This window comes from Benincasa hispida, chromosome 10 (assembly GCF_009727055.1).
Source record: "Benincasa hispida cultivar B227 chromosome 10, ASM972705v1, whole genome shotgun sequence".
NCBI lineage: Eukaryota > Viridiplantae > Streptophyta > Magnoliopsida > Cucurbitales > Cucurbitaceae > Benincasa > Benincasa hispida.
Genome location: NC_052358.1, coordinates 19,016,368 through 19,040,218, shown reverse-complemented (window position 1 = coordinate 19,040,218; position 23,851 = coordinate 19,016,368). Strand labels below are relative to the sequence as shown.

The 23,851-nt window shown below is 33.6% G+C and overlaps 1 protein-coding gene and 1 long non-coding RNA gene across 11 annotated transcripts; both read right to left on the bottom strand.

Annotated features, from left to right (window-relative positions):
- Nucleotides 1-995: 995 nt before the first annotated feature.
- LOC120088220 (ferrochelatase-2, chloroplastic) lies at nt 996-13,588 on the bottom strand. Of its 2 annotated transcripts, none has more exons than XM_039045362.1 (11): nt 13,285-13,588; nt 13,039-13,175; nt 10,829-11,144; nt 9,998-10,141; nt 8,593-8,694; nt 7,279-7,382; nt 7,069-7,195; nt 6,777-6,929; nt 4,762-4,862; nt 3,959-4,160; nt 996-1,629 (listed from the first exon to the last, which is right to left on the bottom strand). In XM_039045362.1, exons 2-11 carry the CDS (start codon nt 13,134-13,136, stop codon nt 1,402-1,404), a joined length of 1,575 nt encoding a protein of 524 aa, XP_038901290.1. In that variant the 5' UTR covers nt 13,137-13,175; nt 13,285-13,588; the 3' UTR covers nt 996-1,401. The 2 variants fall into 2 exon arrangements, with proteins under 2 accessions (XP_038901290.1, XP_038901291.1); XM_039045363.1 differs by lacking the exon at nt 13,285-13,588 and adding an exon at nt 12,583-12,758 and having other exon boundaries at nt 13,039-13,180.
- A 1,372-nt stretch (nt 13,589-14,960) lies between these two features.
- On the bottom strand, nt 14,961-19,252 carry LOC120088221. Of its 9 annotated transcripts, none has more exons than XR_005484879.1 (6): nt 18,779-19,252; nt 18,600-18,658; nt 17,907-18,277; nt 17,770-17,824; nt 15,377-16,508; nt 14,961-15,194 (listed from the first exon to the last, which is right to left on the bottom strand). It is a non-coding gene; the product is annotated as an uncharacterized LOC120088221 (long non-coding RNA). The 9 variants fall into 9 exon arrangements; XR_005484880.1 differs by having other exon boundaries at nt 15,377-16,505; XR_005484881.1 differs by having other exon boundaries at nt 15,377-15,436.
- Between the last annotated feature and the right edge of the window lie 4,599 nt (nt 19,253-23,851).

Below are 23,851 nucleotides of genomic sequence, written 5' to 3'. Positions count from 1 at the left end.
TTTCAGACAATCTGAAGTAAAAATAAATAAACAAAGGGAAAGTAAAAGCAAAGCGAGGGGCTAAAGCTTAGGTTGAAGAGGAGTGAGTTGGGGAAGGAGCATGCTCAGATTCTCCATCAGCTGATCCGATTTAATCATTTTAATGTGCCTGGCAACACAAAAGACAAATGTTCTGATTCTTCCTTTATTTTGGCATTGTTTTTTTAACTCATCTCAGATTTTAATTGTAGCTTTCATGTGAGTTCTCCTCACTCTTCATGGGGACAATGTGTGGGGCTTGCTGATTATACCTTTCCCTTTTCTTTTTCTTCTTCTTCTTTCTTTCTTTTTTCTTTTCTTCTTTTCTTCTTTTCTTTTTTCTTTTAATATGATCAGTTTTAGGGATATATTCACATTCTTCATCTTCGTATTTTATGATATCGCTTATTTTCAAAGAGCAAGGCTAATTCTATAATTTCAATCTAAAGAAGCTCATTAGTCTGTGTTTTATGAGAGGTTAGTCAAAAAGTTTCTGTTTCTATCACTATGGAAGACTATTTAGTACAACTATCCCACAACTTCTTGATAAATGGCTGGCCCATCTTCTTACACCTACTAATTCGATGTAAACAGTGTGTTCTTTTCTTCATCTTCTTTTCTGATGCATATTCATTTTAATCATTTGAAACTAACATTTGAAAAAGAGGAGGAAAAAAGTTGGCAGTCCTGGTTGGAAATGGCTAACATACCATTTAGGAGTTTCAAGGTCCTTATCTTAGTCAATGGCCCTCTAATACCCCACCATTTAAATTGTCTTTCCAAGAAAAATCAATGCTAATCAACCAAAAGGGGCACAGTAACATGTCTGGAAAAAAAACATTGTGTTAAATCAAATGCATGGCACACTTACAGAGAGTTTAAATTTTTGGATGACCAGCTGTCGGCATTTTAGTAGAGACATTGCTACCATGTTGGCAAAGTGCTATAACTAAAATATATATATAAGAAACCTGATATACAAACATACAAATGAACCTATACTTGAAATAGTATCGATATTAATACAGTTGATAACTCTATTTAATATGATTGACAAACAGGGGAAGGGAAATATCCCTAACCCCAACCAAATTCCACTGGGTACATGCATTCAAGAACCAGGGTATATACTTTTTCATTATTTTGCTCACAGGGTAGTATACCACCATATACTACGAACTATCAAAATTCCAGTCCAAACTGAGAATGCCAAAGGATAAGAAAAGGACTACACCAGCTTAAGTCCCTGTTAGCACCGAATATACTAGCATCATCTAAAACTTTCTGTGTAGATTGGAAGATGTCAATAGTTGCGTAACATATACCTCACAAAATAAATATACACATCCTACCATTAAGTAGAGGGAGAGAAAGAGAGAGAGATCACTGATGAAATAAGGGGAAAATTCCCCATTGGTGAAGAAACCCCTCTCCAGTTGTGACTTCTAGGACCAGCAAGACAAGTACAGCCAGCATTGCTGCTCTCCCATTCCAGGTTTCAGCACTTTTCGTCCAACCCCATTCCCACACAGTTACAGGTGGCGGTAGCTGTCTACGTTGTGAATCGTATGCTGCTAACAACTCTTCCACGCTACCAAGGGGAACCAAGGGCTGAAAAGGGGAAAAGGAGAGAAGTATTAATAATTAATCATAAAAGAAACAAGCTTCTCACTGCTGATAACTAAAATAAAAGGTTCCAATACAATAAGATTAAAAAAAACAAATATAAACAAGGGATAAGAAACATATTTTCTCTATACTAAATTAGCTTCATACAGAAAAGAAATATGATTAGTACATAGTCTGACAGATATGTCAAACGTAGAATAACAGCCAGTAGTGCATTTCTTTCACCCAAAGATATCCCTTTCCAAATCCATTGATACAGTTCTTTTGTGAAGGGTTTTTATGCTTTAATGAAAATGGAATAAATCTGACAATGAGTTTAGTAACCCACTCGAGTATGAACTACAAATTTCTCAAACTAAATACCAGGAGATGGAATCTGAATCATTCATTAAGGTAGATGGACAATTAACCATGATGCAGTACGTATGTAGTATAATACCAAAAGGGCAGGCTGCAGCAATCTAGTACCAATCCAGACTTTACAATGCATAATGTGAAGGAAAGAGAAAACAAAGCGATGAATTCCACATTTGAAACGACCAACTACAAAAACTTTGACTAAACTAAGAAAATAAAATAAATGATGCAGTCATTGACAGTGAGATTCATGTGGTCCATTGGCATCCTTCCGGTCCAGAATTGAGTTTCAAAGGATCCGGGTGCACCACAAAAGTGCCCACCATCGTTCACACACCTAAACAGCTAAATATGCAGGATTATATCTAGTTGCTCAAGTTAGGACCTTCCAACTAATTGCCTAGATTAGATCTCATCTGTATATACAATTTGTAGTTTATATCTTAAATTTAGTATCCATAAAATATTGGAACATAGAGACCTGGATCGATTTTGTACAATCTTTTAATCGTGTTTCACTTCAATAGCTTCTATAATGCAATAGTGTTGCTTTTCTCCTTTTTTTTTTACAAGAAACATATAATTTCATTGATGATATGAAATTACAAAAGCGCAACAAGTGCGGTGTGGGATTACATAATTTCATTAGTTGCCTTTTTTTAGTTAGTGTCGGTCTCTAGTATATTTATATTTCAATATAGTTACAACACTAACTATATATAAATAAAATTCCATTCTATTATTCTACTTTTTCAATGAAAGTTCATTTTCTTACCAAAAATTAATAATGATACCTAATTGCATTGCATCTAGGAAGCACAGATACTTCTAATTGTGCAGAGAATCGGTATCAAATAAGGATACGATACGGATATGTCCAGATACGTGGCAGATACGTGTCTGATACGTGATTTGAAGTATCTGATTTATTTATTTTTATTTTAAATTTTCAGATACGCGTATCTGCTTCCAAATACGTGAAGGGGATACGTGGGTCAATTTTTTGTTTCAAATTTAAGCTCAACCATTTAAAAAGCCCAACCTACAACCCATTTTATTTTAGTGCATGTTTAGGAGTGATTTTAAAATTATCAAAAATCACTTTTTTCATTTTTAAAATCACTCGAAAACACAATTTTAATTACTCAAAATTAATTTAATTTTCAATTTTACACTTTTAAATGCAATTTTCATATCATCAAAATTAGTTTTGAAAAATTAAACATGTTTCACGGTGATTTTGAAAATGACAAAAGTGATTTCAACCATTTTAAAATTACTTCCAAACATAAAAGCCACTTAAATTGAGCAATCCAAAACAAATAAATTAAAAATGTTAAAACATAAAAAATTAAAAAAAAAAAATCCGAAACGTAATTAAATCTTCATTCTTCCATTTCTCTCTCACTATTTAAATCATGATTCACACCTTCTTCATCCTCAACTTCATTATTCAATCTTCATCTTCTACTTCTTTTCCTACCGTCTACTCTAGTCACTCAACAATCACTCGACGTTACTGGATTTTTTTTTAAAGTTTTCACTCTCTTCTTGAATCTATTATAATCTAACTTAAAATATGTATTATAGCAATTAATTAGAACAATTATATATATATATATATAATACGTATCTTCAACGTATCCGTATCTTAGTTTTTTAGAAATTAACGTATCGCCGTATCGTATCGTATGCGTATCATGTATCCGTATCTGTGTCTGTGCTTTTTAGCATTGCATAGAGTGGTGCATTTTCATTGGCGTACAATTATATATAATTTATAAAATAGTTACAGAACTAACTAATATGATGGTATGTGCATTTAACAATCTAAACTAAGGTCTTGGTTGTAAAAATAATATTCCCTCATTCCATAAATATCAACATGAATTTATCTATTGAGATTTTAGAAATATAGGTTAAGCTTATTTCCATGTAAATGGTGATATAGTACCTGCCGAGCTTCAAGATTTGAGACAGCCATGGCCCCCACATACGGAAGACTCTCAATTACGGCATCAGCCAAATCTGTTATGAAAGTAGGCTCACATCCTAACGCAGGAACACGTCCCCATTTTTCTATCCCAGATTTTAAAGCCAGTTCTTTATATTCCACGTCAATTTCTTCCAAAGTTTCGATGTGCTCACTTACAAAGCTGCCAATGAAGCATTGCATAAAATTTTAATGAATTGAATATGAAATTTATTTTTAAACTAAATAATCTGAATGCAGCCAATATGCAAAAAGTATCATCAAATCATATGTAGGAACTTACTGGTTCTTGATAGATATTGAGTTTTACTCAATCACGTTATGAATAATTATTGAAACACATTGCCAATGATACATGTCAAATAATTACAGTCAAATCATTTTTTTTTATAAGAAACAATTTCGTTGATGTGTGAACTGTGTCAAATTATTAAAACATCATTGCAATTAGATTGTTTATGTAATTCTTGACAGGAAAAAAAAAAAGTTTTGTACAAGATGAGTGGTACAAGATATTCATACCAAATAGAAAGCAAACTAATCCTAATCCTAATTAATAAAAGAAACTAATCCTAATCCTAATAGACCAAGGAAACCAATCCTAATCAAATATAGTCTACTGAATAACATCCAATGATTTTAAGTACTAAATTTGTAAAGAATCAAAGCAAATGTTACTTGAGAATCAAATTTCATTGTTTATTATAATTTCCGTTATAACAAATCATTGGTCACAAAAGTGTTGAATGTTGAAAGACACATACCTAATGGGTACAGCCAACAAGCTTTTAACTCCTTTTTGGCCAAGCTCTATTATTGTCTCATCTGTGTAAGGTTTTAACCACTCCACCGGCCCAACTCTACTCTGTAGAACAAGTCAGAAAACCCACTTAAGATTGTAGTTTGTACACGATAAAAAAAAATAATAATAACCCTACTAGTTGTAGGTTGATGAACTACAAAGCGCAAAATATTTTCCTATCCGCCAGAACTAAAAGCTTCAGCCTTCAGAATGTGATTTTTCCTCTGAGAGGATAAAAACTTTTTACCGAAACTATCAGGAGTAGAAAATTCAAAATGCCATGGCGTCAAATATTCCAAATGTTACAAAATAGTGTTCCATTTCAAGATCATTTTTTTTAAAAAAAGCTACAGTTACAAACTTACAAAAGACATTAAAGAGAATACCAAGTAGAAGGTAAAAATCTAACTAGAACCCACGCTTCACTCCAATCTCAACATATTGAAAACTCTTGATCCCATTCCAAAATTTGACTTGCATTCATCTAGAGAATCTTACGCTTCCCTTTAAGAGTAAAACCACACAGAATCTTGCCCTTCCCTTTAAAACTGTAATATTAATTCTCCAACAAACCTTGACCCATTAGGATAATAATGACGCCTATTATTAGCAGTTTGGATTTTCTCAGCCTGTATCATGGCTCATTGATCAGTCCTCGCCTGCCTTATTTTAGGTAAAAGCAACCTAGCGGAGGGTTAGTATTGTGAGAGGTTCATGCTAAAGGATGAAAATAACTTCAAGGTCAAATATAATTGGCTAAATCTCTCAATATACATACATACATAGGTACATATATATATTATAATTGGCTACGTCGATCGTAAAAGGTCCAATTTCTATTATGAGTATAGCATCTTGAGAACATTGGATCAAGCAAAAAAGTGTTTGCATACTAGTCAAATTCTACTCTTTCACCTTCTTCCTCACTCTCTCTCCCTCCTCTCGTCCCTTTCATTCCTCACTCCTCAGATCTTTCCCTCCTACCATCAGCCATTCTTAATTTTTTTTTTTTTTTTTTTACAAGAAACATCCGAAAGACTTCACTCCTCCATAAAAAGAAAAGAAAAGAAAAGAAAAAACTTGAAGAGAACCTAAAGGGCCGGGGAACCAGGAGCCCCCTCCCCAAAATAGGGATTACAAGAGGACATTTCAATCTAGGTTGATAGACTGGCGTAATTACAAAAAACAAAATGTGTTGGCTACTCAAATTAGGAACAGTAAACTGTACAAGATCACAAAAATGCTCAAAACAATTAAACTTATCTGAAAATACTCCATTCTTTGTCCCCCTTTCATTTTCCTCAGCTTATCTTCTTTTTTCTTTTCTTTTCTTTTTTAATTTTTATTTTATTTTATTATTATTATTATTTTTTTTACATTTTATGTTCCTCAGCCTATCTCTCCATGTCTCTCCATTTTCCCTCTATATATCTCTCCTTTCTTTTGCACTTCTACATCCTGAGCCAACAAGTTGTGAATACTAGATCTTTTCTGGTGCCAGTATGTTCCATGGAAGGAGAGACAAGACTAGCTAATAAAATAATTGCCGCACCAAGTTGCACACATAATCCTAAAAGATACTATATCTTTTCTATTTTTCCCTTCTCCATCACGAGCCAATAAGTTCTGAAGCATGTATGGTCCATTAAACATGAGATATTAGTTAGCTATGAAAATATTTGCCTCACTAAGTTCAACACATAGTCCAAGAGGGGTAAAGAACAATAAGGCAAAAAATACAAACAATTGAATGTATATATTGAACGTTTTGAAAAGAAAGAAAAAATATGTAATTTAAAAATTGCATTTTAAAATTTTTACAGAAGAGATGGCCATATGCCAAAGATATCCAAAATATTTCAAAGGACCTTCCAGAAGCAATTTACATGATCGACGATAAAGCATTCTGTGATACCAGTCAAAGTACAGCTCACTCGCTCCCCCCAGGTTGATATGAAATGATTGAAAGGCACATACCTGATAAGCAAGGGTGTAGCTATTTGTTATCCTTCTCTTTTCTAATTCTTCCATGATCAAATCCACACATTCCTCCATCTCTGCTTTGTACGGGTCACCAGCTTCTTCCACATATGCAAGGGGGACACCATGTGCACTAAAAAATATCATTACCTGTTATGTACATATTTAAGTTACACTTTAATGCCAAGGCATGAATGGTAACACTTATGAACCAGAAAGTTCAATTGGCATTTGGCTATAATCAACAACATTTTGTGAACAATATATGTTCGAGCATGGAAACATATACCTGCTCTGGAAAGTCAAAACTTTTTAATTCCTTCTCAATCAAATCTGCCATGGCCTTTATATATCCTTCACGCTGGTACCAGGAAGGTATTACCGTATGTTGCATGTTAACAAGATATTCATCCTCCCTAACAAAAAGAAGATTTTATAGTTATTTAAACCAACCCAGGATGTCAGAATATTATATGAACATGCCAGATCTTGTCTTTACCGGAAGATACCCTCCAAGAGCCGTAGGCTTGAACCACTAGTGGATATTGAAAATTGGGGATAAAGAGGAAGAACGACAAGCTTTGATATCCTGTCTTTTTTTATCTACAAGGAAAAAGAAAAGATTTGGAGGATGCATCAATAAACAAATACAATTATTTTGTAAATGTACCAAATTTCGGAGTTTGTAAGCTCCATAAGATGCAGCTGTTCCTCTTATAACAGAATGGAGACTTACAATACAAGGCTAAGAAAGTTGGAATTAAATATGAAGGGGGGGACCAAAAAAAACAAAAATTTCTGACAGCCTACAAAAGAGAACAATGAGAGAGTATGACCGCGACAATTTATGTTGCCTTAATGTGTTTTTTATGTCAAAAAAAGCTAATAATAATATATATATATATACATGTTTTTCATGCAATACCATTTTTTCTTGAAACAAGAGACAAACTTTTAATTGATATAGAGTAAACCCTGAATATATATTCAGGGTTTACTCTATATCAATTATTCAGGGTTTACTCTATATCAATTAAAAGTTTGTCTCTTAGCTAGAAACTTATAGGTTTAGTAAACTATAAGGCCTGTTGGATTTTAGCCCCCCCGCCCCCCGCAAAAAAACTGACTAACTAACTAACTAAATCTTCCCATTTTCTTTCCTTATTTACAAAAATTCTTTAATTCCTTTCCGACCATAATTTTTTACATATATTTTTCCAAACAATTTTCAGCTGCCTCTCCCTCCCAAAAGACTCCATCCTTCCATTTTCTGTAAATTGCTCGTAACCAAACTGGAAAAAACCTATCCAGCATTTAGGAGGTAAAGAGTTATATGGCAGTATTTGTACTAAGATCTCAATGGGACGAAGTGAGGTTTTGCCATTTTGGTTTTTTCCCTTAGTTACTTTACTACACACAAGCATTGAAAAACAAATTCTCCTTGTATAGCTTCTGCCTCTACAAAGAGCTTCCCTCATAATTACAAGGCCCAAAATACCACGCCTAAAAAATTGGTATTGGAGCTAAGGACTTGGGTCTCTAAATTATCATTCAAAATAATGGGTGGGTGTGATGGAGAAAAACCTATTTCCAGTACTAGGAATTCAAGCTGAGTTAACTTAGCCAAAGTATCTGGCGGAACCCGATATTCGAATTTCATGCTTGAATGAGCAACAAAAGCCTGCCTACAGTTTGAACTATTTCTCAAGCTACATGCAGTAACATATTTTGCCACAACTGAAACAGTGGAAACAAGAAGACGTTCAAAAAACACCACCTGATTTCATACATATATAAAAAAAAAAATGTCTACCTGTTCAATTGCTTCTTCAGTGAACGGATGCCAGTAACGCATACCAACATACACTTCAGTTGGAACATCTTTTTTCCATAAGGCCTTCTTCAACTCTTCAGCCTGAACAATGCAGATATACAGATTACAACAAAAATAATTGAACAAGAAGATGCCAAAACCGTGTGAACTTTATTAAATTGCATGTTCTCTATCTCAAAAAAAATAATAAAAATAAAATAAAATAAACCAAAATTGCATGTTCCCACATCACTGAGAGGTTCAATAACCATTAAGCTGAACAAACATTTTTTTACCAACTCTTACTCCTCTAAAACGTTGATAATCAACCAGGTTTCTTAGATTGTATAAACAAAATTCATAAATTTCAAGAAGCACCGTATCTAACTTGAATTCCTATGTGCTCTCACACGGAGAATTCAGAAGGGGAAAAAATGTTACTTTGTCACAGATCTTTTAAGTTTTGGCAAACATGAAGTTGTAAATTATAAAAGGAAACAAAAAAATAAGTGTGCTCTTTCTTTATGATAAGTTTCTGATTAAAAACACTTATGCCGCTCTCTGATGTGGGAAGGAATTATTCTGAAAAGGATGAAATTTTTCTGTGGACAGCAGCTTATGACAGCATCAATGCCATGGATAAAGTTCAAAAGAGGAATTCTTCTCCTCAGATTTCCCCTCATATTTGTGCGGTGTAAAAGAAATAATGTATCACTTTCCCACCAGCCTCTTCACTGTAATTTTGTTGACAGAGTGCGGAACCATTTTAGCAATATCTTTGGACTGCAATGAAGTAAACCTCAGGCTCTACACATATGGTTGTCCGAATGTCTCAATGGTTGGTGTTTGAAAGACAGGGCAAAGATGCTGTGGGTCAATGTCTTTGATGTAAGGAAAATTAAGGAAATAATGTTCAATATTGACTAATGCCATGGTTAATCCTTTTTAGTTTCTTATTTGGATCTTAATTCTTTTTAGTTTTCTTTTAGGATTTTATTCTCTATATATAAGAGTGGAGTCCCCTCTTATGTAGTCTTTCCACTTTGAATTATCTCCTTCCAACTACTAAGGCTACATCACAAATCATACATTAAACACACCTACTGATCCTTTGGTTTCTTGCTTGGTTCTTTGTATTCACCTTTATTATCAAAGTACTCATCTCTTGTACTAATTTTATTGATTAATAAAGGCTGTTTCCTTTTTTTTAAAAAAAAAAAAAAAATCATGCATTGAACAAGTCATTCTTAGAGGAATACTAAGAATGCAAACAGTATTCTTAGTATTTCTCTAATCTTTTCTCATAATCTCAATTGTCAAAGAACCATTGTTGTGTACATGCTCAGACACACATGAAATATTAAAATAAACAACAGCGACAACAACAACAACAAGAATTTCTTGCCTGTGCATCAGTTATCTTTCGCAAAGGAGAACCACCACCAATTGAGGCATAGCCTTCTCTACTCTTGGGTGATCTTAGAACAGAAATCAAGTGTGCCAACGGTCTTTGGAGGAAACGGAACAATCGTGGCAACCGTATTATATCCTATTAAAGAGAGTAAATTATAGTTAAAATTGTGTATATCCAATTTTCAGAGAAGACCTAGAAGTTATAACAATACAAGACAAAGTAATAATCCATGCAAATTAAGTACACATTTATTCCATTGTATAGCACTTTGCGGAACCGTCAAAATAAAACCTAGTATATGTCGCATTCAAATTCCATGAACTGCTAAACGCATTCAAGAATTTCATTCGTCGAGCAGTTCTTTTTACTTGTCAAAATCCAATGGGCATTGAAGATATTTATTAATTAAAAAAGAAAGATGAAATTTGAAGATTGATAATGATGATATCAAATCTGTTCATTCATGAATACCCATAAATATGCCAAGTCACAATTACAAAATCCGGCCAATCATCGATTACCTGTATTTCAAAATTATTGAATTTCCATTGACATGAAAACCGTATGTCAAACACTCCACTATTGAGATCAAATTATCATCTGAGACTCAAAAAGGACACTTAGGATGCGAAGTTGGAAAAAGTGAAGAAGAACATGTGAGGTAGATCTTCATTGTCAGAAACTTTTAACATAATTGATGAAAGGCAAGTAGATAAAACAAACTTCTTAAAGTTTCACCTCATCTACTAAAGAAGATTAAATAATTCAAACTTCATATTAATAAATACAAAAAGGCGAAATAAATTTGTTAGGGCATGATACCGGGTCAGCAAAGAGGTTAAACAAGAAAGGTTGCACATCATCGAGAGTCTCTGGACCTCCAAGGTTCAGCAACAACACCCCAACCTTTTCGTCTCCGATTAAAGGTGCAGCCGAAGTATTTTGAGTGTTTGAAGCAACCAATGCTCTCAGAGGCAGAAAATACTTGTTGATTGATTGCTTAGAGAATATGGATTGTGAATCAGGCCATTCTGAAGAGTATTTGGAAACTACGTGACTTTTTGTAGGACAAGCATCCATATGAAGCCTGAAGGTGCGATGCATTCTTTTAGAGGAACCCATGACTCTGGAAGTTGGCCTGCGCAGGGGAAAAAATACAAATTCTCACTGCTATACTGAATCAATTCATGTGAAACCATGTAGTGAATAGTTCTTCAATCCTAACAATACACTGATATACAAAGATGATATAAAGCTCTTATAAATGAAAATCTCGCATAACAAATTATAGACTATTTTTCGTTTTATGAGAAATCGAGCTTTTGTTGAGAAAAAATAAATGAATTACAGGCGAATACAAGAAAACAAACCATCAAAAAGGAGCAATGAAAGCTAGACTCCAATCCAACACAATAAGACCTAGCTGACAATTACAAAAGATCATAGCAATCCCTAAAGAGGCATTAAAATCTAGCAACATCGCAAAACTCTTCCCAAAGAAAAAGGCCCCAACTCGGTGCCTCTGAAATTGTACTTGAGGTTTCTTGGCGTACTTTAGCATTCATAGTAGCTATTATTTTTGTCCCCATCCAACAATGGCAATGGCATCACATCTCACACATAGACAATTTCAGTCAACAGCACCAGTAGGGTCAAAGGAAGGAAGATCATAACAACCATCGCAGACCTTAGAGAAGTGCGTGAAATTTCTTCTTTGCACAAACTATTTTAAACTTGATCCCCTTAAGCATAGAGAGAGCGAGAAAGTTCCAGGAAGAAAATTGTGAGAAACAATCTTGAGGCAGAATATGTGGTTTTACCGAGATATCCTGTTGAAGGTTAAGGAAAGACACCACAGGGAAATTTAAGAAGTATAATCAGGAAGAAGACAGTGAATGTGGATGCAACTAAGTTCTAGAACCAGGTGATCTGAACACATAGGTAGCCCGTCCAGCATAGCTTATTCCTGACTACTAACTTGCTAATAATACCAATCAATTGGGAGGCAGATCTTCACTAGTTTTCTTTTGAGGGAGGGAGTTTTTCACCCCTCCGCCTCCAGGTAGTACTCCTTTTGTGATTAATCAATACATTTTCTTTGTTTCTTATCCCAAAAAAAAGAACAAAAAGAAAAAGCTGATAATATCAATTAGTTGTTTGCTCCCCATGGCATAAGAATGCAATATTTAAAACCAGCATATGTTAACCCATGGAAAATGGTTCATGAGTATGTCCCATCATGAATAATTCAAACAGAAAGAGACAATACAGAGTACTTAACTTCATCCAATGATTTTCGACGAACTGAGAAACTAATGTTAAAACAAGACTAACAAGGGGTAATAGAAGACATATTACCCCAGAAGAGGTAGAAACTCTCGGCAAGGATATACATAAGATATATTTCCACCTGGGAGTTTTTCATTCTATTTGCCTTAAGAATTAACTAACTATGGGTACATCAGTTTCCCTAGATCATAACTGAAGTGCAAGGGATGATAAGTTGGGGAAAGGCAACCAAACGCATTTTGGGACATTGCCTGACAATCTCCTTCCCAAGAACCACTCTACACTACCTCTTGGTCGAGCTACTTCACGGCTCTGATGCCACCTGTAACCTGATCATGTAAGCCCATTCTTGCCCATTACAAAGAAGAGGGCAATCTCAGACCTGTGTGAATCAGAAACCCTACTGTTGGGATGTAGCCGGAATTTGACCAGCTCACTTTGGCTTTCAAGCAACACGAGTGGACTGAAATCAAAAACCTTCACTGTCAATAAAACACCATGAATGCTAATTCCAATAACCCCAGATTACATTTGCCAAAAAAATGCATCTGCTAAGTAAATAAGTCCTCAACTCCCTAAGAATCTGAATAACAATGAGGGACAAATAGGATTTCCTACTACGAATAAGCGCTTTTAAAGTACAAAAGAAGACAATCCGTGCAAACAACTTCAGTATTTCACAAAACATTATTTAATGAAATCCCATAAAATAAAAACAGCTACAGCACAAACAGATAGCTTACAATGGGAGCTTGCAGTTCTGAGAAGCGGAGGTGAGACATGGACTACGAAATGCAGAAGACGAAGCCGGAGAAGGTGAAGCCTGAATTGCAGAGTCCATAGCTTAACAACTACCCCAGAAACACTAATCCCCAAAGCTCTTCAAACCCAGAACACAATCAACCAGAAAAAACCCAATAGTTAGGTAGCAGAAAAATAACAATCGAAATAATGGGCAGAACAGAGATAACAGGAAAGAAAATGATTACTTGGGTAATTAACAAATCGATAGAAATGTTGAGAAATTGAAGTGTCAGTCAAATCAAGATGGTGTAGAAGCTTCTTCCCATCAATAGCTTCCTGTTCTGTATAGAATCGTTAATATATGCAGCGTACGATAGGACGAATGGCCGTATGAAGAAGAGAGAGAAGAACTGAGAATGGACCAGCCAACGCCACTTCTAATTCAGCGCTTTATCCAATTGGGTTCCGAAAAAAATTACCACCCATCATTTTTCCCCCATCTTTTTGATAAAATGTTGTGATTGTAAACAAATTTTCTGGGCTAATTTTCCCTGGAAACAAACAGATCGCATATGTTATTTTCAAGGATGTGTCCCACTCATTAAAACCATTCTGCAACAGCGACAATTCTGGATAGAATCGGAGTCCATTGGCTGGGATTTCTTTCCGTTCTCAATTTTTATATTACAATTATTGTTCTATGTTTATTATGCGTGTTTTCAGTTGACTGGTAAAACACCAGTGATTTTTAGTTTTGACGGATAAACCTTCAATATCAATGTGGTAATCAATCCTTTAATTCAAGATTAGAATGATGTAACATCTGAGTTTCGTCTACACTATTCCACAAAATATCTCCTTCTTTCCCCTTTGTTGAGAGTTGAAACATTGTCTTTCTTATGCATAATGCTTAAAACAGAAAATATCCTGATGGAAAATATTTTTTTTTTTTTTAATTTCAATGAAAGGAAAAGATTTTCGTGATTAAAACAATTAAAATTGCATGAAGGAGAGATCTGTACATGGGTACGATGTTTGTCGCATAAGCTGATACTTAAGCAAGATGTACAATGTTTGTCACATAGGTTGATACTTAAGTAAGTAGATATAACGTGTAGCAACTAGAGAGTTTGAGTAATATAATAGAATACTCCCTTTAGAATTTTCGAGTTGTTTAAGTTTATCACTTATTGGGCTAGGGCGTCTGAGGGGCATGTCTTGTTTGACATTTTACTAAGGCTGGTCTTAGCTAAGGTCGAAACCGAGCACAACAACTTGGGCTAAGCCAAAACCAACCTCTTCTTCTAGGCACATTTGGTCATAAGTTGTTACCTTTGATTCGAATCATGCTATCTTCTCAACCTTGTTGCTCACGTTCTTGCTAGATGTCGTTTATGCCTTTTGGTCCAAAATCACCCATAACAAAAACTTATATTGTTATTATTATTATTTAGTTCAACATTAATACTAGGTGGAGTCCAAATCCTTACTTTTCACTACTACAGAAATTAGATTACTTGACATTGTTCTAATATCAAGTAAAGGGTATACCTGACGCTTATAAAAACGTCGATTATTCTACTACCAAGATAGTGTGATAACTTGACTCCGAAAAAACGTCAAGACAAATGTTTCTCGATACAATTTTCGTGTCAAGAAAGATAATACACTTGACATTGATGGTATGTCAAGTTTATTGATTCTTAACATTAATTACATATCATATATGATAAGTCTTGATGTTTTTTATTTGTCAAGTATATGTATTTTTTTTTTCCAAATTAAATACCCTAATTGATATTCTCATTTTTTGTCTTGTATTCCAACAATACAATTACATCAACTAAATAAACATTATACATTTAAGATCTATCAACTCATTATATTCACTAAAATTTTCATATGTTCAACTATGACCTTTCATATGAACACTCCTCACAAATTACAACAATATTTCTCTTTCACATGTACATACACAAAATAAAATCTCAACTATTGCTTTTATATACAAACTCAACTTTCACCAAACACAAAAGTGACAAATTGTTTAATAAATAACCTCTCAATAAAATACATTATTTAATCTATACATTGAGTTTTGAAGTCTAAAGATTGAGAATTAAAGATCAGACAAGCCATGTTTAAGCAAGTCAACCTACAAAATAGAATAAATGGTAATAACATCAAATTTCAAAGTATAGAAATAAGTGCTAAGATACAACAATGACAAAAAGCCATGCACGAGGAAAAATGTACATGATTGGCTTACTTTATGCAATGGAAAAATATCATATTTGAAACTTAAAAAATATCTACAACTTAAAGTTAGGGACTTACTAAGATTTCATTCATTCTCTTTTAACCATATCCAACCTTAGGAGGAACAATTACCTTTGACTGCAAAACAAAGAAAGGTGGGAGAGATTTGAGAAAATATAATAAAGTGGAAGAAGATTATCAACAAATCAAATATATGCTAAAATTTAAAATAGAAGAATGCAGATACCTTTCCCCCAACTTTCACAATAAAAAATAGAGAATATTGGAAGCCCAATCTTATACTACAACAAATATGACTTATTATAGCTCTTGGACATAGCCTTTTTAAAAATAGGCTATAGAAACTCTTAAAAAAAGAAAAAAAATGTTAAAAATCAAATTTTAGGGGTGCACTCAAAATTTCGTAGTTATCTGCCCAAACACGCAAAATTTTGGAGGTCACGCGTTTCACCACTTCTTCAAACACACAAAACTCATATTTCCTTTTTCTCTATTTCTCTTCTTTCCTTTCTTCGTCTCTCCACACAAAATCCCAATCTTCTTTCTCTCAAATCTAACATTTATTTTCTCAAATTTTCAGCACTTGAAACTCATATCATTTTCATTCCTCTCTTCATCATTCTCAACTTCGCACAATGCTCTAAAATGTGCGCCCGCATTCCACCGTCGACGACTGATTTTCCATCATCTCCGTCGGTTGTAACAACTTTGGTGAATGTGATTTTCCTCTCTTTACTCATCCTTAGATCCATTTTCATTTCCTTTTTTTTATTTGATTTTGGATTTTCCTTTTTACGTTTTCCATTGCCAATTGATTACCATTTGTGTTTGGTTGTTGTTCGATTATAGTTTCTACACTTGAAGGAAATTGAGCTAGCTAAATGGAATGTAATTATGTATTGGGTTTTGTTTCCTCTGATGGTTGATGATTCTGTAACTCTAGTCTAAAAATTTTATGTTATAACTCGATTCTCGATCTATCCAAAACTCAATCCTCGATCCCCACTGTCAATAACTCGTCCACACTGTGAAGAACTCGATCCTCGATCCGGTCCAAAACTCGATACTTGATCCCCATTGTGAAGAACTCAATATGTTCTAGAACTCGATCCTCGATCGAACTCAATCCAAGTCTTGATCCGGTCCTCGATCTGGTCCAGAATTCTCCCATTGTGAAGAACTCGATCTGCTGCAAAACAAAACCCACTCGATGCTCGCCCAATTCAAACAGGAGAGACTTTTAAAGCGAGTAATACATACAAATGCTCAAATTTCAGTTTAAAACATCTTTTAGAACATTTTGAATTATGGCTTTCTTATTCTTTTGATAACAATTTCTTTTTTTCTCTCTTGTTCTACACTATTTCTCTTCTCACCTTCAATTGTTTCTTGTTCTATTATTACCATGAATATTATTTGTAGGTTCGTGGCTATAGACAAGATTGGAATCCTTTTGTCAATGAAACGCAAGTGGAAAAGTATTATTTTAGCATGTTTATCATGCCTATTTTTTGCTTTTTTTTTTCTTAATGGGTAAACAAGTTACATTTTAGTCTATTATTGATTTTAGAATTGTAAAACATCTCCATATTTTACATATTGTTTGAATTTTTTTTAACATATTTATTCATTGTGACTTTGTTTCTATTTTATTACTATTTTCATATGTTTAGATTTCATGACCATTGCTTGTATTTGACAATTATGTACTTTTTATATAGTTTTGACATTCAATTGTGATTTTGGGAACCAATTTGATGTTAATTCACTTTTTATGTAGGTAGATGAAGATCCAGGATGGAAGCTCAATTCCATGATGCTACAATCCTCAAAACTTGATGAATTTTGTATTTTGTGAGCCTTGTACGGTTGAAAATTACATTTGATGTATTTTTTATATTATTGGATAATTTTTTTAGTTTCTAATGTAAATTGATTACTAAATTTCAATAATGAAAGGAAATCATTGTATTTAATACATAGATTGTGAATTATTCCATATGTTAAAACAAGTGTGTAATGTAAATGGACATAATTTCAATGTTGTTTGTTATAACATAAGATTAAAACTATATATATGATATAATAGCCTTAAAAAAACGTTATTATATGTCAAATAAAACATTAAGAAAATGCTATTATATAATAAAGATAGCATTGAGAGCAAGCTATTCTATGTTAAATATAGCTTTAATGACTAATGCTATTGAATATTTTCATAGCCATGTATACATACTATATCTTCATACTCTATTATACCATCCATTATAGTTGTACAAAAAGGCTATAAAAAGTCTCTGACTTTTAATAACGTGGGTTGTCATGACCTTCAAAAAAGACTATTAAAGTCTTTTATAGCATTTTTTTGTTAGCTATTGTATCAATTATTCTTCAAAAATTCATTCACCAAAATAACCAAAAAAATAACCAATTAACTCTAAAAAGATTACCCAAAGTGTGGCTTGATTCAAATGCCACTTCAAAACTACAACAAAGTAATCCAACCTACGAAAAGTTCAATAATAATGGTTACAACAGATTCTAATAACTATGTAACAATTCCAAAAGAGTTTCAAGACCTTAATACCTATCAAAACGTCCAAACATAGTTAACATTGCTGGATAGTTGCTCCAATCCCTTGAAATCTTTGAATTAAACATCAAAAATTGAAAATAACTCAATTATTAGACAAATACTTCAATGGGTAACAAAGAACTATTAACACTAACCTCCAAACTTACCAAAACCTTGCCAAGATCGCTCTCAAACCTATTGGATAGCAACTCAACTCCTTCCAACACTTCAAAATAAATCTCATCATCAAATATTCAAAAAGTAAATCATTACAGAAGATGCTACATTATAGCCCAAATCACAAATTCATACCAATACATCCAAAACACTTATCCGAAGTGTTTGCTCAAATCGACCCTTCACTCGAGCCTTGACCAACTTGCCTGAAAAGAAAAACAAAAGAGGAACAAGAACACTTGTAAAACTATGCCACAGGAAGAGGATAGAGAAGTGATGAGAAGATATCTTTTCTTTAAGATGGATTTTCATGAATATGATAAATCCTCCTAAAGTGTTTTAGAAAGCATTAGAGCAATGAAATTACGACAATAGAACAAGGGCAACGTGGCGACAGTAGAACTGACCACAAGAAGAGGACTATGGAGGACTAGGCTATGGAGAACTGAACATAGGGGCAGCCCGATTTACAGCATCAACAATCAATATAATCATCCTTGAAAAATACTTATAATTTTAAATATTTACCAAAAACATCGAAAATTGATCCTTAATGTTGCTGGACAACGACTCCAAAGGCTCCAAACCTTCAATCAAAAACTAAAATCACAGTGGATACAACCAAATGAGGGCAAGAGTTGATGGGTAACAAAGATTTTCAAGGAACCCACAAAACTTACACAAAAAAGAAAAAAAAAAATCTTTACCCAAATCTAAGGTATCAGCAAATAAGCGACAACTACTAGACGAGTTAAACACCAGTTTGATGATGGCTCAGTCATCTACAAGTGCGAAATGGCGGGACTGACAGAGTTGGAAAAAAAGAGAAAAAAATTGGCGATCAGCCGTCTGGGCGACGACTGAGCGCAACTGGTGAGAACGACGGTGGATTTGCAGGGCTGATAAACTCTGGTGGCTGATGCGTAGGGCAAGCGACACAAAACGAGCGATTGAGTCTCGATGGTTTGTCGAATGGTGCTGGCGTCTGACGGCTTGAACGACTGTGGGTGGCACGGACTAGAGCGGCGGTGAACCTCGTCGTGCGTGCGGCTGCGATCCAGCGTGAACAGAGGTTGGCTGTACGGCTGTTAGCAGTGGGGAAAGGGAGAGTCAACTGGGCTAGTGGGGTGCTGCGAAGAGAGGGTTTTAGAAGGGGAATTTGCGAAAGAGAGAACGAGGAATGAGGGAAAGTTTTTTTTACTATGGCACATTTAAACCTTTTACTTATTTAAAATAATAAGTTAATTATTTTTTTATATTTTATTTGATAATTTTGGTATGAGAAAAACCAAATTTGAGAGGAAAATGAAAATGGGGAGGGAAGAAAACAAAAAATAAAGATTAAAAAATATTATTTTTTATATTTTGCTTGACACGAAAAATATGTCAAGAAAGAGCTTCTTATACTTGACACGAAAACGTGTTAAGCAAGACCTTATATTACTTGACACGAAAAACGTTTCAAGTAATGGTTCGCGTGAAAAATATCTGAAACATTCTGTCAATCTCCGTTTTTTATCCTTTTACTTGACATTCTCTTTTCTAAAAGGTAATTATTGGACGGTTTTTTCTAAAGAAACGTCAAGTAATTAAACTACAGGTGTCAAATAATGTAGATTTTGTAGTAGTATTTTTAGGATAGTAAATAATGTTATTTTTTTAGTGATATTCCATTAACGAGTATGAATGGTTACTAGATTACTATATTATATTCTCAAATAAAATGATGATGGACAAAATGGCAATCACATCAAGAAATATATTTTCCTTTATATAGTGTAGTTGATTAACAATATTTTAGCATGTTAAATTTTTATCAAATAATTCTTACCCATGGTTTGCAGTCAAACACTTGTCTTAATGGTTTGACTATAAATTAGTAGTTAATTGTTTCTTAAACTTTTAGTTTTCGTGGTATAATAAATTATCCTATTTTAAGTGTTTAGACTAATAAATTTGTAATTGTTGTCGTAATATATCATTTTTTAAATTGTCATATTTTTCAAATTTGGAGTTATGAGTTTTAGTGTCATAATAGACTTACTTCTTCCTATCTATTATGATATATTTATAGGTATAATTTACTCAAATCATCCCTAATAGGATTTTGGAGTTGCATTAAACCTTCTCATTGGGCCCATTTTGGATCTAGGGTGACCCTTTAGGTTGGGAGTTGCATTAAACCTTCTCATCGGGCCCATTTTGGATCTAGGGTGACCCTTTAGGTTGGGTTATGCTCCAAGGCTTAACCTAACCTCCTCTCGTATGCCCTGTTTTAGTCCTATGTTTTTTTTTTCTTTTAAATGTTGTCATTTTCTTGGCTTTTTCTTTATATTCTCCTTTGATGTCGATTATGCACTTCAGTTCAAAATCACCTGTAACAATATCTGTTAGTTATAAAATGTTATTACATATTTATTAAGCTGTTAATTATTTAAAATATCAAATAAGTCATTGACATATTAAACACGGTTGGAATTTCATAAACTCATTGTAGGCCCATTCTAAAGTTGAAATTCAACAATACCTTATAAAATTCAATTATTCTTTTGTTAGTTTTAAAGTTCAGACACCTATTAGACATCATAGATGCAAGGGAACTGAACTCTCATTTTACATTATTTTTTATAGTATGTTTGGCTCACCAACATGAGTTGAGTTGAGTTGGTATTGTTGGGATGTGTGCCCGAAAGCCTCGTGGTTATATGTTATTTAAAATAATGGTTGACTATTTTTTATATGCAATAATCCATTAAGGAAAGATCCAAAGTTATTTTATGTAACTTAAACATGTATGTGGTTGACATACATATAGATCATGTTTAAGTAATAACCTAAATGATTTGTAGTATATGGGTAAGGTTGGGTGTCTTATTTTGGTAACACTATGGATACAAGCCATTTTGTAATTATTACAATAGTTACAAAGTGTTACAAACGATTTGATCTTAATCGTTCATGTGGAAACATGCTAGTGGAGGAATCCTATACAAAGAGTTTGTATAACACTGTTGATTGAAGAGATTAACATTTCATAAGACGACCGTAGGTAATTCGACCTCAATCTTGAATGAGTTATGAACTCCTGTCTATGAGGACAGTTCTTTGATATGTATGGGTGAGAATGACTAGATTCGTCGACTAAATAAGTTTACCATTTTGGGGATTTATCCGAGTAAGAAGTTGGGAAAATAGCTATACAAAATGAAATTCACTCATTCTCATCTTTAAGGTAAGTAGATGAATTGCTCCCTTAAATGCTAACTCCGTATCTTAAATAATGTGGCCCCTTCCTCTCATTGGCCCAATAGGGTTTTATTTATGATAGGACCACAAAAGAGGATTTGTGAGACTTAATGAGCTAAATGTAATTACAGTGGTAAAATGATAATTTGACCAAATTGTAAATACAAGTGATTCTTGAAGCATCGACTTATCGTTGATTGATCATATCCATTGACATATAAAATATCTACAGTACAAAGAGTGCAACTGTGGATCTTTAGTGGAATGATCTGCAGTTAATGAATATTGATTAATTCAATCAAAGAGTTTAAGTAATTGATATCGTATCATTGAAGCTTATGATTTGTAGGTCCGTATGGTCCTCTTGCTAGCTCACTAAAGGCAAAAACAAGAATCAATTAATTTTGGATTAATTTGTATCATTCAAATTAATTAAGGGGATTAATTGTATAAGATACAATTAATATAATGTATATGGATACATTATAATATGAAGTTTGATTCAAAATTATACTTTATTATATGAGAGAGAAATATTTGAATAAGATTCAAATATTATTTATATAAATATGATTCATATTAAAACTATAAGTTAAAATACTATGAATGTTATTCATATTAAACTATGGGGTTGTTCAGGGTACTGAGATGATATAGGATGTCAGGAGTTATGATGTTTGGGGAGTTCTAATATCTGGAAAGTTCTGATGTGTATGTTTGAGGTACAGAGTTATGTTGTCTGAATTCATATGTCTGTGTTTGGGTGTGCAAAGTTGTTATGTCTGAGTTTATATATCTGCATTTGGATGTGCAGAGTTTATATGTTAGTGCTATCTGGTTAGCTTTTTGTACTCTAAATTAATTTGCCTGTATGAACACCATTTTTTTAATCTTATAATTCAATTATTGTATCCATCCTATTTGGAATAAGACATTGATTGCATTTTTTTTTTTATTCTTTCCAATCTCAAGATATGGTATACAGTTCAATTTTGTATTATTCATTCCAAACTTCTCGTTAAAGAAAGCCAAATGATTTTACAAAATAGTGTTAGTTTAGACCGGATATGAAATTCATTAAATTCATTCCCCTCTATAGATTTTATATAATTTGACGGCCTTATACATTGCCATTTTAGAACTTGCTTAAAAAAATTGCATCCAAATCTAAGGACCACATGCCACGGGTCGTTTGTACATGTTGCAAAAAAATCAACAAATATATGATACCTATACAATAAGGGACTAGGGGAAGTTACAAAAAATAACAACAAAGCAACTTGCAAACACCGAGAGCGTTATTAGTTAGTTTTGCCCAACAAACACAAGCAATACCTTCTTCTTAATGGTGGTGGAATGGCTAGAAAACCATATGTTCATTGAATATCATTCACTAACAGATCTATGAGGGTCAACTGATCATCTTCCTTTAAACCCTCTACTTGGTAGATCTGTTCGATGACCCCCTGACGTCTTTTAAGCTCCAATTCATATTTCTCTTTCTACCATTGGACAAGTTTCTCCATTTTACTTTCCTGCACGTCCATTGTCGTGCATACAATGTCAAGAATTTCAGATTTAGAAGGGAGTCTTCTTGTGTTTTGTTCCTCTCGTATCGTTACTTGATCCAGTATGCCTACAAATGGGTGTATCTGAGAAAATATCATCCATGCCATCAATTATCGATATGTTCATGTTAGGTATACTTTCTTGTTGCTCATTAACCTATGATCCCAATCGAATATCCTCCAAATGTTCATCTGTTGTAGATGATTGATCGTACAGGGTTTCACTGCCTTCACCAGTGGCCTTATCTTTTCCAAAGACGATTGAAAGCTCACCATAGTGGTGGAATGGTCTATGTCTCGAACCGTTCGGGTTGGGATGGGACTACAAACAGGAACATATATTATGTTAGAACATAATATTATATTATAAAGAGTTCACTATTGTAAGATAATAATATTTTAATGTGTTTTCTTACCCGAACCCATACATCGAACCTCTTTTTCTACTTCCACACATTTGACTCGTCATTCCAACCAAATCCGTTGCATGCATTACTTAATATCTCAGTGATTGCATAATATTGTTGCTTTAAAAATCTAACCTTGCACTCTATTGTTGATAGCCCGATAGAATAGCTAGGAATCTTTTCGTTAAGTGGAAGTTGTAGCTGTTGTAGATAGCCATGCTTGAATGTTCCATCATCAGCTTGCCAACCCATTTCCACCAATTTCAATAGTGACTCCACTAACCGTGCATCTTCAACCTTTGTCCAAATGTGTTTTTTTATTTTCTCACATCCTGCCATTTAGCTACATACATACATACGTATAACTTAATAAAATAAACTGGGCATAGTTAGATAAACAAACTTTGAAGTACGAATAGTGTAAAACATTCCATTATTCACATGAACCAATTAACACAACCTAAATTAAGATAATTCAATACAGTAGATTGTTTGAACCGAAAGATAACATAATCTAAAAGCAGAAGGAAGTTATTCATAGTAAAGCAAATTGAATAAG